The sequence below is a fragment of the Equus przewalskii genome, chromosome 13 (assembly GCF_037783145.1).
Source record: "Equus przewalskii isolate Varuska chromosome 13, EquPr2, whole genome shotgun sequence".
NCBI lineage: Eukaryota > Metazoa > Chordata > Mammalia > Perissodactyla > Equidae > Equus > Equus przewalskii.
In genome coordinates, this window is record NC_091843.1 from 91,561,679 (window position 1) to 91,576,993 (window position 15,315).

Below are 15,315 nucleotides of genomic sequence, written 5' to 3' on the forward strand. Positions count from 1 at the left end.
TGGGCCATTTTTTCCCCTGTTATTTAAGTGAAGATGAAATACAAGACTGGAAATTATTAGAACAAGGGATAAAGACACTGGGTCAATAAATACAGAATATGGGATCAAAAAGTGATGCTGTTTTATCCTGCTGGGTGAACAGATCAGGTTAAAACAGGGAAGGCAGAAGATCCATCAGAACAATGTTGTTTTTTAGAACTCAGGTTCCCTTCCACTTTCCTTGAAAACTGTGGAAGAAGGGTACCCTTCAATTGTGTTTGTGACCCCATTCGAATAGCCCCCTAATTATTAGATAATACATACTACTCTTTGGTCAGTCTTCTACTCATGTCTAATATACTCAACACCCAGAACTTTTAAACGTAGGAAAGAGAAATCTTGCTAAAAACATCATAAAAAGTAAATTTTAGTAAATAAAAATCAAAAGTGGGAAAGAAACAGACTTGTCCATAAAAAACAATCTACACTTCTATTAACAAACCATCTTTTTACTCTATCCGTAGGTTACGGTAGGACATCCATAAAGAACAAGTTATTTTTATTTCTTATTCTGAGAGTGCTTGCTAAATACAACTTTACCTTGTGAGTTTACTGAGATGCTGCTCTTCAACACCTGAAGACGCAGACTTATCCCCAGCGGCTCGTGATGACTCAGCATCTTTTTTAGCCCAAACAGCCTCTCTGGAACCTACAGAATCTTTTCTTGCTGAAACCGCCAGAGATGTCAGAAACTCAGCCTTTTCCTTAAATTTAAGAAGAAACAGCTAATATTACCATGGAAACAATCTCTACGGTAATTTGGTTTGGGAGTTTGGCCTAAAGTTCTAGGTTTACACACACAGAGGTGACTGGTTACTAAATTTTTATAATATTAGAAAGTCACTCAATTTGCATGAAAACAGTTACAGTACAAAAGGTAAAACTGTATTCTTTCAATGTTCTCTTCCATGGTCCTGACAAAACAGAGCCCACTGATAAAAATTCTCTTCTTCAAACTTACTTTCTGCAGGAGCTGGGTGTCAGAATCTTCCTGGTCCAGCAAATTATCTTCTGGCTTCTTGGCCTTGCTCTGCTCTGCTCTGTCTTCTTCTACAGCTGCTGCTTCTTTCTCACCATGAGCTCTTCCCAAATTTGGCCCAGCCTTTTGGAATCGCCTTCTTATCAACTGTGCTGGACCAGGAACACACGTTTCATGTTCGTGTCTAGAATGTAGCACAGATCACGTTGAAGAACCGAATCAGAATTCCCTGGTGATGTCACAGCTGTCAAAGCAAACAGTTTTGGGCACAAACCAATTCTATGTTCAAAGAACTATATATAAACTGGCTATAAAACCAAGCCTGTAAAATAAAGCCACATATGCTGACATGAAAGGAAGAATATAAAAGCTTTCATAACTTCCATTTTCTAGATAGCCTTGGGAGTAGTTTTACAATAGTAATCTTTTTTTACCTCCATTCATTGATCTAGTGTGTGGTTTCATGTCACTTTGTGTAATTTTCAGAGAAATAATTAGATCCAAAAAAAATACCAGTGGTTGAAGATGGTTTTCATAACAGCACTTTAAGCAAATGCCTTCAACCGGGCTCTGAAGCATGAGCAAACATACAACAGTCACAGCAACCTTGTCCTTCTGGTTCAAGAGCAGGTCTGAAAGCTGGAGACTATCCTTCCACCACACCTGTCAGTTCACAGAAAAGGCTTCACTGACAGCCAGTGTCGTGAGGATCTCAATATAACCCATCTGTATCTGCCAGATCACACACAAACAAGCTCCTAACATTCGACAGAGGAGCCAGAGCTCCCAAGGCGACCTGAACAGCTATCTTAAGGTTTCCTGGGAAATATTTTAATAACTGGCAAAGATTTGGATTCTGAATTAAGAAGTTTAAAACTGATATAAACCTAGTTATTTATAAAGAATAAGTGGGTATATAAGTACCTATCACGAATTTTCTGAAAGATCTACATTAAAGATTAATCTTAAGTAATGTTTCTGGTAAATTACTTAAAACACAAAGTAGTCAGTCACATTTCCAAATGTTCCAACCTGCTAAGCTCCTCTGGCAGTGAAACATCAAGGAAGTCCTAACAAGGTTAGGATGCTAATGAATACATGCCAGTAGAGGCTAACAAGTGGGAAAATAAATAATATGTAACCTAAGTATAAGCAATTTACCACCAAGTGTGATTCTACAAAGGTATTTAAGAATAAAATATATACATAAGCCCACTGTGCTACTGAGACCAAAAATGGTAAGAAAATGCTGGACATAAGAATAAGTTAACTTTAAAACTATACAGAACACACACTCTGAAGAAAGTATCGGTCATGATACAGCTAAAAGCTGGAATAAACTTCATGAACAGAAAAATTTTTTAAAAAAGGGGGTGTGGGGTGAGGTATAGGTTTCCATAGAGGGATATTAAAAGTTAGATCTCTCTCATTAAAAAATGCAAAGACTGACTGAGCATAAAATCTCTTGAAACATGTTTCTTTCACGAAGCTCTACCCATGTAAGAATTTGCTAGACTCAAAGTCATAAATCCTGAAAACTTAATTTTAAAAACAAAATTGTCAATGTCACTTTGAGCAAGCCATTTAAATCTCCTAGGTTTATTTACTCAATTACGAATGAGAGCATTAAGAGAGACTGCCCTCAAAGGTCAACAGTCTTCAAGGCTCACTTAGAGGAAAGTCGAAACCCTCCCAATGGTCCTACATAACTGGCCCTCTCCCGCTCAGCCTTGCCTTTCCCACATCTACTGCTCCCCTGGGCCCCTTCACACCGGCCCTCTGCTGCTCCTCAGACAGGCCAGGCGTGCTCTTGCCTAAGTACTTCCGGCTGCTGCTCCCTCCACTGACATTCTCTGGACCTGCTCCTCCGCTTCCTTTAGGGCTTCTCTCCGATGGTCCCCATGCAACGAAGCTCTCTCTGACCAACGCAAATTAAAAAGTAAATCCCCAATCATGGTACTCCCTACTGCCCCACTGGCTTTATTTCTCTCCACTCATTTATTCACCTTATTTCTTTTGTTTATGATCTGTTTCCCCAAGTAGAATATAACCTCCACAAGGACAGGACTGCTTGTTTGTTCCATATTGTCCTGTACTGTCAGCACCTAGAACAATGCCTGGCACACAGGAAATGCTAAAATGTTTGTTAAATGAATGAACGTATAAGGTTCTGTTCAGTGGCAAAATTCTGTCTAATTCTGTAAGACCAAAAGGGATTAAATAATACATGGACAATAAATCCATAAATAGTAATCAGGAAAAGCCAGAGATGTGAAAGGTTCATCTTTAATGTCTGGGGATTAAGATCTCAGAAAGTGTTCTCTGGAATCATTTTTAGAGATAAATTACTCAATGGGATCAATCATCAATCTAATCCAATATAGCACTTGTAATATAAATGTGTTTGTAATGCATTTCAGCGAAAAATATTTCTAAGCACCACTTACTTAAACATCCAGTTTAAAGAAATGAAGAAATGGCTAAGTAAGGGAACTGAAAATTAACATAAAAACTGGCCTTAGTCTTAAAACAAAAGCAATATGAAAAGGCTCTTCAAGACACATATACACAAACAGAAAGGAAAACAAAAGAAATGAAGAAATTCACACTGAAACAATGAAAGCTTCATATAAGAAACCTGCCTACACGAGAGCAAACTGTTTAAAGTTATTCAAAGTCCACAGCGCCACTTGTTCAGACAGACGACACAGCATGCCCAAACTCTGTTACTACAGCTCCACAGAGGGTGAAAAAGGGATACAGTAACCTCTCTTCTGCATTTCCCAAAGAACCAACTTAATTCTATATAATTAAGGGAGCTGTAATAGATTGATAAACTGATAAAATTTATCAATTTTATTAAAGTAAACTGATAAATGCTGAAGACATCCTAGAGGAAAATTAATACTTTGCTAAAATACATCCTAGTTACAAAGATACTGTAGTAAATCAGATGGACCACGGACAACATTCAAAAAAGGAAAGGTGGGTTTATTTTTCCTGTATGTTAAAAAGAAAAAACTAACACATCCTAATTTAAAGTCGGCAACGACAAAGCAGACCCCAGTAACAGAAGTGGTGGTGCCGAAGCACCTTCACCCCCAGTGCACCGCACTCACAACACGCCCTTCTCACCATCCAGCTCGGGACACAGCTCTAAAAGCAGCACACAGTAGGCACCTCACTAGCACTTCCTACCTATGAATTCCATCAGCAGGTCATAAATTCCTAAAGATGTAAAGCGTTTAAGAACTTCAATCTACTATAAAAGTTTAGTTTTAAAATAAAAAATGAGGATGCTTGACAAGCTTTTCAGAGAAATTACGAATGAGAAAATGTTAGTTAAGCAATTCTTATAGTATTTGATGCAGATTTAAAATATTCTAGTCTCATATTACTTTATCCTTTCCTAAAGTTTTCTAGATGTGAAGTTATATAAAATAACTATGTAATTATTGACCTTCATCTTTGAAAAGTTTTCTGCTTTTCTGATTAAAGGTAAACTCACCTCGTCTTTTCATCTAAAACACTGACTTTGTTAACAGGAAGGTTTCCTACAAGAACCACATGACTCTGATTTTCAGACATTCCACCTTCTGAAACTTTGGAAGGTACAACTTCAACTTCAGTTCCAATTTGAAAATTTGCCTGAAATGACAAAACCATATTAGTATATTTTTTTCAATAGAACATATCTCCTAAAATCTTTCAATCATTAAGAAAAGTATTTAGTTTTTTAAAATGAAGACTCAAACTGGTATACAATGTTCATGTTTTGTTGCCCAAAACAAAACTGCCTAATTCAGAAAGAGAGAGTCAGCAGTTACCATAGCAGCATGTTCACACACACTGTAAGACTACAGCAGCCATCTGGTGTGAAGCCCCCTAAAAAAGTTTAATGGTCTTTTTTCTTTTGGGGGGTTCAAACAATGATTACAATCACTTTAAATCTAGATTTGCCCTTGGTAGACAAAGAAAATAAGGACAGAAAAACAAGATTTGTTGAAATGGGCACAACACTACTTAGATTTGTCTCTAATATCAAAAGACCCATCAATAACAGACTGGTTAAACTGTCATTCAGAACAGTAGAATGTCATGCAGCAGTTGAAAACGATGTATCTCGGGGCCAGCCCAGGGGCATAGTGGTTAAGTTCGCATACTCCACTTTGGCAGCCCAGGGTTCATGGGTTTGGATCCAGGGGATGGACCTACACACCACTCATCAAGCCATGCTGTGGTGGCATCCCACACACAAAATAGAGGAAGACTGGCACAGGTGTTAGCTCAGGGCCAATCTTCCCTACCAAAAAAAAAAAAGATGTACCTCCATATTTCTTGATGCGGAAAGCTACTTAATACAATAAGTGAAAAACAGTAAGTCACAAAGTAACATGTACACAATGATTTTATCATTTAAATTTACGTAAGTATGCACATGTGCATGCAAGGAGATTGCTAAGATCTGTCACAAGGTTTCAGGGTGGTGGGATTTGGGGGAGCTATTATATTATTTTGTACTGATTGAACATTTTCAAAATGAAGAGGTCCATTAGGAAAAAAGATAAGCCTATTTTCACTTTTAAAAAATCCGGAATCATAAAATCTTTAAAAGAAAGAAAAAAAGGGGCCGGCCCCATGGCCGAGTGGTTAAGTTCGCGCACCCTGCTTTGGCGGCCCAGAATTTCGCTGGTTCGGATCCTGGGTGCAGACATGGCACTGTTCATCAAGCCACGCTGAGGCAGCATCCCACATGCCACAACTAGAAGGACCCATAACTAAAAATACACAACTATGTACTGGGGGATTTTGGGGGGAAAAATAAAATCTTTAAAAAAGAAAAGAAAAGAAAAAATCCAGAATGGAAAACCTGAAACTAGATACGTTACATATTTATTGAGTAAGAATAAGTGTCAGATGCCTATTTTCTAAGCCAAGTCTGAGCTTCCATTTGATATTTCAATACGCATTAAAAGGTGCAATTTATCTCCGTGAAGGTAACTCACCCCAGTCAGGAACTTCTTTTCAGTTTCATCTTTCTGCACTACCGTTCTTTCTTCCTCGACTATGCCTTCGGCTTCACCTTTCTCTACTCTCTGCCTCTGTCCAGCCTTTCTTATGTTTGGTCGGGGTCTTTGAAGTCGGCCCCGTACTGATGGAGCAGTTTGGGTAACACTTTCCTTCATTTCTTGTTGGAAAGTGTTTATATTCTGAGTCCTAGAAAAGGGAACAGGGAGTAGAGAGGGAGCTTGACTGTAAAAAAATGAAAACCACCATAAAAATATAAAATTTGAATCTCCTCTAATAAACTCCCTACAAAGATATTCTGTACCATTAAAGGAAAATTAAATTACTTTCTGATTACAAATATCTTATTTTGTAAAACAAAATACTTATTTCAATTCTCAAAAGGTAATGAACTTACATAAGTTCCTCAAAATATTCAAATTCATAGAGACAGAAAGCAGAATGGTAGTTACCAGGGAGTGGAGGAAGTGGGGTGGGGAGCATTTGATGGGAACAGAGTTTCAGTTTGGGAAGACAAAAAAGTTCTGGAGGCGGACAGTGGTGATGGTTGCAAAACAATGTGAATGTACTTAATGACACTGGACTGGACACAAAAAATGGTTAAAATGGTAAATTTCATGTTCCATGTCCTTTACCACAATTTTTAAAAAGGTAATGAATACATACTTTATATACATATATTTTTTAATGCACTGCCTTGTATATGCTCTTTAGCAGTTTACAGTGAATGTAAGCAGGCAAGCGTTAAAAGGTGTTGAACTCAATCTGATTTTCTATTTTAGGCAGTCAGAGATATGAATAAAAATAAGTCAAGTACTCTTGATATTCACATTAACACATCTTGACAAAAATTTAAAAATTTTTGAAAGAATTCTCTCTTATTTTAGATTTTCAAGGAACTACCACTGCTTACCTCACGGAAACTACTCCTTCCTCTCCCTGGGCTCGTGCAGCCTGGGACTCCTCCACAGGTTCACAAAAGCTGGGCGACGACAAGTCCTTTTCAATCTGCACACAGGGTGATACCACAGCCTCCTCCGGCCTGGGACCTGATCCATCTTTTTCTCTTGATGTCATTAGGAAAGCCACATCCTAGAAGGCAGATAAAGAAAATTTCATCAAGGTTGGTAAAAGTATCAGGAAATAGAAACTCCCATATATTATTAGAAGAACACATTGGTCTAGTCTTTGTAGATGACAACACGGGAGTATCTAGCAAGAAGTTTAAGTCCTAGCAATTCTACTTCTACAAATGCATCTTATAAAAATAAACATCTAGAAAATTATATACAAGGATATTTATTACAGCAGTAATAGCCCCCCAAAAAAGAAAAAACAAAAAAACTGGAAACAAGACAACTCTATTAACAGGAGATTGAATAAATAAATTATAACGTCTTTATAATGCAAGAGGATAGAGCCATTTAAAAGAAGATAAATTTCTATACACTGATCCAAAAAGATGTTCAGAGTATGGTGTTAAGTGGAAAAATCAGAAGGTAAGCTATGACGCCATTTTTGCAAAACAATGAAAATACCTGCACATCTTATTATTTACATAAGTAAATATCTAGAGAAACCTAGGCAGATACATTAAAATTGCTACATGATCAACTTGAGAGGGAGAGATCGAACATGATAAAGAACTCTCACTTTTTGGATTATATATGTTTTCCAATTTGAAATTTTATAATCAGATAAAATTAAAAAGCACTTTATCGGGGCCGGCCCTGTGACCTAGTCACTGGGTTCACTGTGCTCTGCTTCAGTGGCCTGGGTTCCCACGGTCAGATCCCAGGCACAGACCTACATTACTCGTCAGCTATGCTGTGGCGGCACGTATATGGTGACCCATATACAAAATACAGGAGGACTGGCACAGATGTTAGCTCAGGGAGAATATTCCTCAGCAACAAAAAAAAAGCAATTTATCTTTTTTAAAATAAGATTAGGAGGAAAAAGTACAAATGTTTAAGCACAGTAAGAACTAAGCTATTTCAAGATGTAAAAGAAGAATTTTAATTCAGAACAGTAGTTTATATGTTTAGAACACAACTTATGAGTGTTAACATTTCATTTCGAAGTTTTTAATGCCATATCACACAATCTTAATCTGTTATGGACCAGGTTAACGAAGTAAATAAAATGTCTCCCTTAGCCCACATCAAGCTTCTAACTGTCTAGTTCACCTGCACGACAGAGTGAAGTAAAGTACCGTCATTCTCACTTTTCCTATGAAGAAACTGGCTGTATCATTTGGCTCTGGTCACATAACGAATATAGTCAGAACTCAAACTAGAGTCCAACCTATGAAACTCCTTCCTGTGACACACTCACCCATCATCAGAGGGTGAGATTCTTGCACAAACCTCATGGAACAATGAGGTCCATTAGTACAGCAACAATCCTATCACATGCAGTGAAAATTATATGAGGAAATATTTGTGAAAATCCAATTCCAGGTGTTTTACCCTAGTAACCATAGTAACTAAACCAACCCTCCATCACCAATGCCACTCACGTGTTGAGAAGGGAGCATGTTTGTCTGTTCCCTGCTCTGCTGTATCACACCAGTCTCCGTTTTACCAGTTTCCAATTTCTTCCCAGGCACAGACATTCCTGTTTCCGTCATCTCTCTCTTTAAAGCTGCTCTCGCTAAGTTTGGCTTTGGTCTTTTGAATCGACTTCTCACAAAAGGTGCTGGTTTAACTTCAAGTGGCTTCTGTTCTTGAGGAAGAGATTTGCTTTGGAAGAAGGATGATCAAGCTTTAGAATGGACTGAAGGGCAGGGGGAGTGGAGTCTTAGGACAACCTTAGACACCGGTGGTAAATGTTTAATTCTAATTCCTAACAGAAAAACAAATTACACTATTTGGTAGAGGCTGAAAAACACGAGTGGTACAATCCACGTACAAGCCTAGGAATCATACCATCTCAGCAGAAAGAAAGAGCAGGTTGGTTACACTCGTAGTGGCTTAGGACTATGGGTTACAGACAATTCTGTATGTTAGTAATTCTCACAATCTACTGTCAGAATGACCTCAATCCTCTCTCCCAATCCTAGTCCTCCCAAAACTAGCTTAAAATCTCTGACACTATGCTAGAGACATGTCCTGAAACCTCACTTACTTAAATATCATCAGCACATATAACTTTACATGCTTTTTCTTTAAAAGCACACAGACGTATCTACTCGTACCTTAAATTAGCATCTGAAAACCGCTCTGGAGCGTCTGGAGATAGCATCCCCTGGTCTTCTGTTTCACCAAGTTCAGGAGTCTGTGAAGACGTCTTCAAATGACTCAGCTGACTTGAGCCTTCCTTTTCAGAACTTCTTTCTTCTTCTCCAGGTACAGGCACCACCAGTAGTGCTTCACTGCCGATGTTCTGGAGGAAAAGCCACAGCAAACCGCCACATACACAAGTCTCCTTCAGCATTTCACACATTCCAAACAAAAGCCTACTATACTCTACACACTTCTCTTTAAAAATCTACAAGTTTGTTTCTTTAACTTTTAAATAAAATAAAACTTAATTTACAAATGGTCAAACATAGAATTCAGGGAATTCTTCTTTTTATAATGCATACTATGATTTTTCCAAACCACAAATGCTATGACTTATCCAAAAAAAGTTAGGACAAAAGTCCTCGAAATTGGTAGAATAGCATGAACTTGAAGTAAATGGAAACTTCTACTAAAAGGAATTTTTTAAAAAGTGGAGTAAAGAGGGGTGGGGAATGAAATAAAAGAGAAAACCTGATTTAAATATGATCAAAAGAAATAATTCCAAGGTATGTTCATATCAGAGTTAGCACAGTTTCAGTCCACTTCCTACATTCCTTTTATCTGAAACAGTAACTTCAAACTGACAGTAAGAATAGCAACTTTTCCACAACTAAAACTTTTTTTTAATTATTTTTAAAAAAGAATATATTGTTTCTTTAAAGTCCTGAAACACAGGATTTTGGGCTGAGAAAGACTTCAGGCTTTTAAAGATTTTAAATGTTGTTTGACTTAAGGACAATAATTGTGGAATTATTTTGATAATCTTTCCCTGAAAAAGTATTCAAAAAAATTTTTAAAGGACAGAAAAATACGTACTTGGAGATTCAGCGATGGCAGAGCACTACCGACAGCTCTAATGCTCTCCATTAAATCTGTCTCAGTTTGTCTTGAGATTCCAGTCTCCTCTGGTACATTTCCCCTTAGAGAAATGTCTATTTTTCCAGTTTTTTCCAAATCTGCCACCATTTCCTCAGTGGTACTAGTCTCTTCTGATCTACTTTTCCTCAAGGAAATTTCTCTTCCAGTTTCTTCCAAATCTGCCTGGGTTTCCTCAACGGCAGTCGTCTTTCCCAAAACCTTTTCTGTCAGGGAAATGGCTCCTTTTCCAGTTTCTTTCGAATCAACCTCCTTTCCCCCTATGGCATTGATCCCCACTAGGACCTTGTCCCTTGGGGAAACCCCTCTTCCAGTTTCTTTCAAACCTGTCTCCACGTCATCTATAGTGCTGACCGCCTCTGGGGCCTTTTCCTCTAGGGATATTTCTCTTCCACTTTCTTCCAAATCTGTCTTTCTTTCCTCAGTGGCATCAGTCACCTCTGGTACCTTGTCCCTTGTGGAAACCCCTCTTCCAGTTTCTTTCAAACCTGTCTCCACGTCATCTATAGTGCTGACCGCCTCTGGGGCCTTTTCCTCTAGGGATATTTCTCTTCCACTTTCTTCCAAATCTGTCTGTCTTTCCTCAGTGGCATCAGTCACCTCTGGTACCTTGTCCCTTGTGGAAACCCCTCTTCCAGTTTCTTCCAAACCTGTCTCCATGTCACCTACAGTGCTGACCGCCTCTGGGGTCTTTTCCTGTAGGGATATTTCTCTTCCACTTTCTTCCAAATCTGTCTTTCTTTCCTCAGTGGCATCAGTCACCTCTGGTACCTTGTCCCTTAAGGAAACCCCTCTTCCAGTTTCTTCCAAACCTGTCTCCATGTCACCTATAGTGCTGACCGCCTCTGAGGCCTTTTCCTCTAGGGATATTTCTCTTCTTCCATTTTCTTCCAAATCTGTCTTTCTTTCCTCAGCAGCATCAGTCACCTCTGGTACCTTGTCCCTTGGGGAAACCCCTCTTCCAGTTTCTTCCAAACCTGTCTCCATGTCACCTACAGTGCTGACCACCTCTGGGGCCTTTTCCTCTAGGGATAGTTCTCTTCTTCCATTTTCTTCCAAATCTGTCTTTCTTTCCTCAGTGGCAGCAGTCACCTCTGGTACCCTGTCCCTTAGGGAAACCCCTCTTCCAGTTTCATCCAAACCCGTCTCCATGTCCACAGTGATGTCAATCATTTCCGGTGTCTTCTCCATGGGAGAAACGCCTCTTCTTTCAGTCTCTGTCAAATCTGATTTCATTTCCTCAGTAGTATTAGCCTCCACTGGTCCGTTCTCCCTTGGGGAGGCTCCCAGTCTTGCAACTTCTCTCAAAGCTGTTGTCATTTCCCCAGAGGTAAGAATCTCCTCTGACACCTCTTCCTTTGAGAAAATTTTTCTTCTTCCAATCCCTCTTCCTACATTTGGCTTTGGTTTCTGAAATCGAGTCTTTACCATTGGGACTTGTTTGAGTGTATTTGCTTTATTATCCTCTTGAATACTATAAAAAAGACAATCAAATTTTAAACCAGACTGCCAGTTGAAGAGATGATGTTTGAGAAATCACTAGTGAAAAACTACAAACTCTCAAATTAAAAATTTAAGGAAGCCCCAGGAATCTGTGTAAAATTTAAAAACTAAAGGAGAGAAAAAAATTCCATCTTTTGAAATTACGGGGAAATTTTAAATTTAAGTTTGTAAAATAATTATAAAAATATTTTTATTAAAATAATTATAAAAATAATATAGGAAATTTTAAATTGAAATTCTAGGAAATTTTATTACAGTCATGTGTCACTTAACAACAGGGACACGTTTTGAGAAATGTGTTCTCAAGCGATTTCATTGCTGTGTGATCAGAGTGCACTCACACAAACCGAAGTGGTACAGCCTACTACACACCTAGGCTGAAGGGTACTAATCTTATGGGACCACCATCACACATGCAGTCCGCCGCTGAGTGAAACATCATTATGCGGCTGGTGCATGACTGTACACAGAGACACACAAAGAGAAATCTACCAATTAGGTCGATGACAACAGCAGCTAATTGGCCCTGAACAGTCTCTCTTCGATTGTCGTCCACACCACCCTTCGCACGTACTGGCTGAGAAAGCCTCTCCAGTCCTCTACACTGCAGCCAGCCCAGTTTGCGCCTGCCACCCCTACCCCTTTCCTGCCACCCTCACCTAGACACACACCCTGCTATAAGAATTAAGGAACTCACTCACATGGCCAGACTTGGCCAGCATCTCAAATAGCTGGATGGAGGTATGATTTGAATAAGATACAGTCATAACTCAGAAGAAGTTTGGCCCTCCTCACTTGTTAAAAACAATTAAAAAGGAGATCTCCTGTCCAGATATTTCTCTAAGAGCTTGTGATTTCATGATACACACCGGGAATAAAAGGAAAGATCAACTAACAACAGTATTTGGCAGTCTGTTCAGTGCTATTGGGCACACAGCAGCCACCACCTAGAACGAGGATCGGCTCTCCAGAGCAGTAGCAGCACTCTATGCTCGTGCTTTAGCAGAGCACATGGTAAAACCAAGAAAACATACGACTGAAAGCGCTCTTAGTGACTGGTTAAGAACGGTCATTAACCTTGGGCAGAAGCCAGCTCAAACAGAACACCAGACTCATTCAGCAATGTGAGGCTGAACTAGTGTCTACACTTAGCTCCAAAAAAAGATCAAAACCGATGCTACTGCTTGTTTGAACTTCCTAGGTTCTAATCTATCTTTCCTGGTTGAAACAACTGTTTTTTATAATGCAACTTTTGATAACACAAGGCAGGTTCTTAGGAATAAGACCGCTTTTCAAATTGTACTTGTTTATATAACTCAGGAGTCTTATACCCACCATTGACTTTAGTAATTGATAACATTCAATGCAAAATTAGTACTGATCAATAAAGGAAATTGAATGTGGTTAGTCCTTGGTGGATTTTATTCTATTTTCTGACTTATGATTCTTTTTATCTCTATCCAGAAATATCTACCTTTTAGTGAGGTTCCTGTATTAGCAATCTTGGTTTGGTTATCATGAGAAAAGATAAACTATCTTTATAAAAGATAAACATATTTTGAACACTAGCATATTATTAAAATATATAAATGCTTTAAGCAAAAGCTTTATTAATTTCATTACTTCAATATCATTCAAATTTTAAGATACAAATATGAAATATTCTGATTATATTCTATGTGCTTAGGTTGTCCCTAAGTAATAAAAGGACTTGATAAGCTTAACTTTTATGGATAAATAATAAACATCACACTACTTGGAGTTCATGAACAACCAGTCACCTAATAGCTCTAAGTACCCATCACACACCAGGAAGGTGTGAGCTAGGAACTGGGGACACGGTGAAGAGACAGCCCTCTTCTCACAGAGCGCCACCAGCTGGCTGCACAAGGAACTGACAGGCAGTGTCTGGGACTGGAGATCAGATCTGCAACTGAACCAGACTGTCTCTCAACCCAAAACATACAGTGGAGGGGCCGGCCGAGCAGTGCAACAGTTAAATTCGCATGTTCTGCTTTGGTGGCCCAGGGTTGGCCGGTTCAGATCCCAGGTGCGAACTTCTGCACCACTTGTCAAGCTATGCTGTGGCAGGCGTCCCACATATAAAGCAGAGGAAGATGGGTATGGATGTTAGCTCAGGGCCAATCTTCCTCAGCGAAAGAAAAAGAGGAAGATTGGTGGCGGATGTTAGCTCAGGGATAATCTTCCTCAAAAAAAAGAAAAGCCACCCAATGGATCCACAACTCTCTCCTCAGATTACCTAATTTAAGGAGAAAACCACAGAAAGAAAGAGGATCACAACTGAAGAAAGTAGGAGAAGGAACAGACACAAAACTATAAATCGGCTCCACAGTCCACAGATGTGATTGTCTAAAATATAGGGCTTAAGAATCTACAAAATATTTATAAACCTCGAGAAGATAGCTCACCAACCATGACACAAACCTCAAAATATTTCTATGAAGGAGATAGGATGCAATATTAGCCCAGAAGAGTTTCAAAAACACAGTCACCAATTTATTGAATCAAGTAGAACTATTAATGCATTCTTCATGTCAGAGTCACTTTCTCTGTTTTCTTTCTCTTACACAGCATCTTGAACAGTTCAAAGTGTTTGAGGGTGGGGATTCGAGAAAACAGAATCTCAGAATTGTTTTTAACAATGCTGGAGATCCAAAGGCCAGAAAGGCCACAGGATAAAACAGAAAGGACACTGCCTTTGGAAAGTTGTTGAGATCAGACCGGATATTATTTCTAAACAACATCCACCAGGGTTCTAAAACCCAAGGACCACTCAGGGAAAACAATTTTCTACAAAGCCACATGAATTATTAATGGCGTCTAGCTTACACTGAAAAATACAGGAAGAAAAAATCCCTACTGTCAGGGGGTCAGCCCGATAGCACAGTGGTTAAGTTTGCATGTTCTGCTTTGGCAGCCCAGGGTTCACCAGTTTGGATCCCGGGTGCGGACATGGCACTGTTTGTCAAGCCATACTGTGGCAGGCGTCCCACATATAAAGTAGAGGAAGATGGGCACAGATGTTAGTTCAGGGCCAGTCTTCCTCCAAAAAAAAAAAAAAAAATCCCTACTGTCAGATGTCTGTGATTGGTCTTTGTATCAGATACATAACAAGTAACGTAGTTGTGCAGGCTTCTACCCAGAGATTCTGCAGCAGAGGAGTGGTAGAGTGGGGACAGGGGGGTAGGGAGAGAGGGATGAAGCAAAGGAGGAGAGCAAGAAGTGAGGAACAGGGGAATTTCCGTCTTCTAACAAAGACCTTTAAGATAGCTCAGGAAACCCAGCTTTCACCCTCAGGTCAGGTGGCGTTTAAACAGCTAACGCAGTGGGCAGTAAGGAAGTACACGACACGCCAGACCTGAAATGCAGAGACTGGTAAAACACTAAGAATTGTTGAAACTAGATAAAATAATAACAATTATTAGAACTAGATAGCAGGTACATGGGAGTCCATTATTCTGTTCTCACTGCTTTGTGAACACTGAATATTTCCTAAAGGAAAAAAAAATTTAAGTATACTAATAATTCCATTGCTCTGGTTTGGTACCCTCCAAATTTGGTACATAAACATAATTACGTAAC

At 39.1% G+C, this 15,315-nt stretch overlaps 1 protein-coding gene across 5 annotated transcripts in view; it reads right to left on the reverse strand.

The window, feature by feature from the left end:
- The window catches only part of BDP1 (BDP1 general transcription factor IIIB subunit), an 80,009-nt gene that overhangs the window by 31,568 nt on the left and 33,126 nt on the right, over positions 1-15,315 (reverse strand). For all 5 annotated transcript variants that reach the window (XR_011525366.1, XR_011525365.1, XR_011525364.1 and 2 more), the window contains exons 17-24: positions 10,150-11,683; positions 9,246-9,433; positions 8,568-8,790; positions 6,960-7,138; positions 6,025-6,235; positions 4,527-4,666; positions 1,001-1,202; positions 580-743 (exon numbers count right to left, since the gene is read on the reverse strand). Coding sequence is in view for 2 of the 5 variants with exons in the window: in XM_070569933.1 (XP_070426034.1) it covers positions 580-743; positions 1,001-1,202; positions 4,527-4,666; positions 6,025-6,235; positions 6,960-7,138; positions 8,568-8,790; positions 9,246-9,433; positions 10,150-11,683 (2,841 nt within the window). In the remaining 3 variants the exon portion in view is untranslated. The remainder of the gene's footprint in view (positions 1-579; positions 744-1,000; positions 1,203-4,526; positions 4,667-6,024; positions 6,236-6,959; positions 7,139-8,567; positions 8,791-9,245; positions 9,434-10,149; positions 11,684-15,315) is intronic.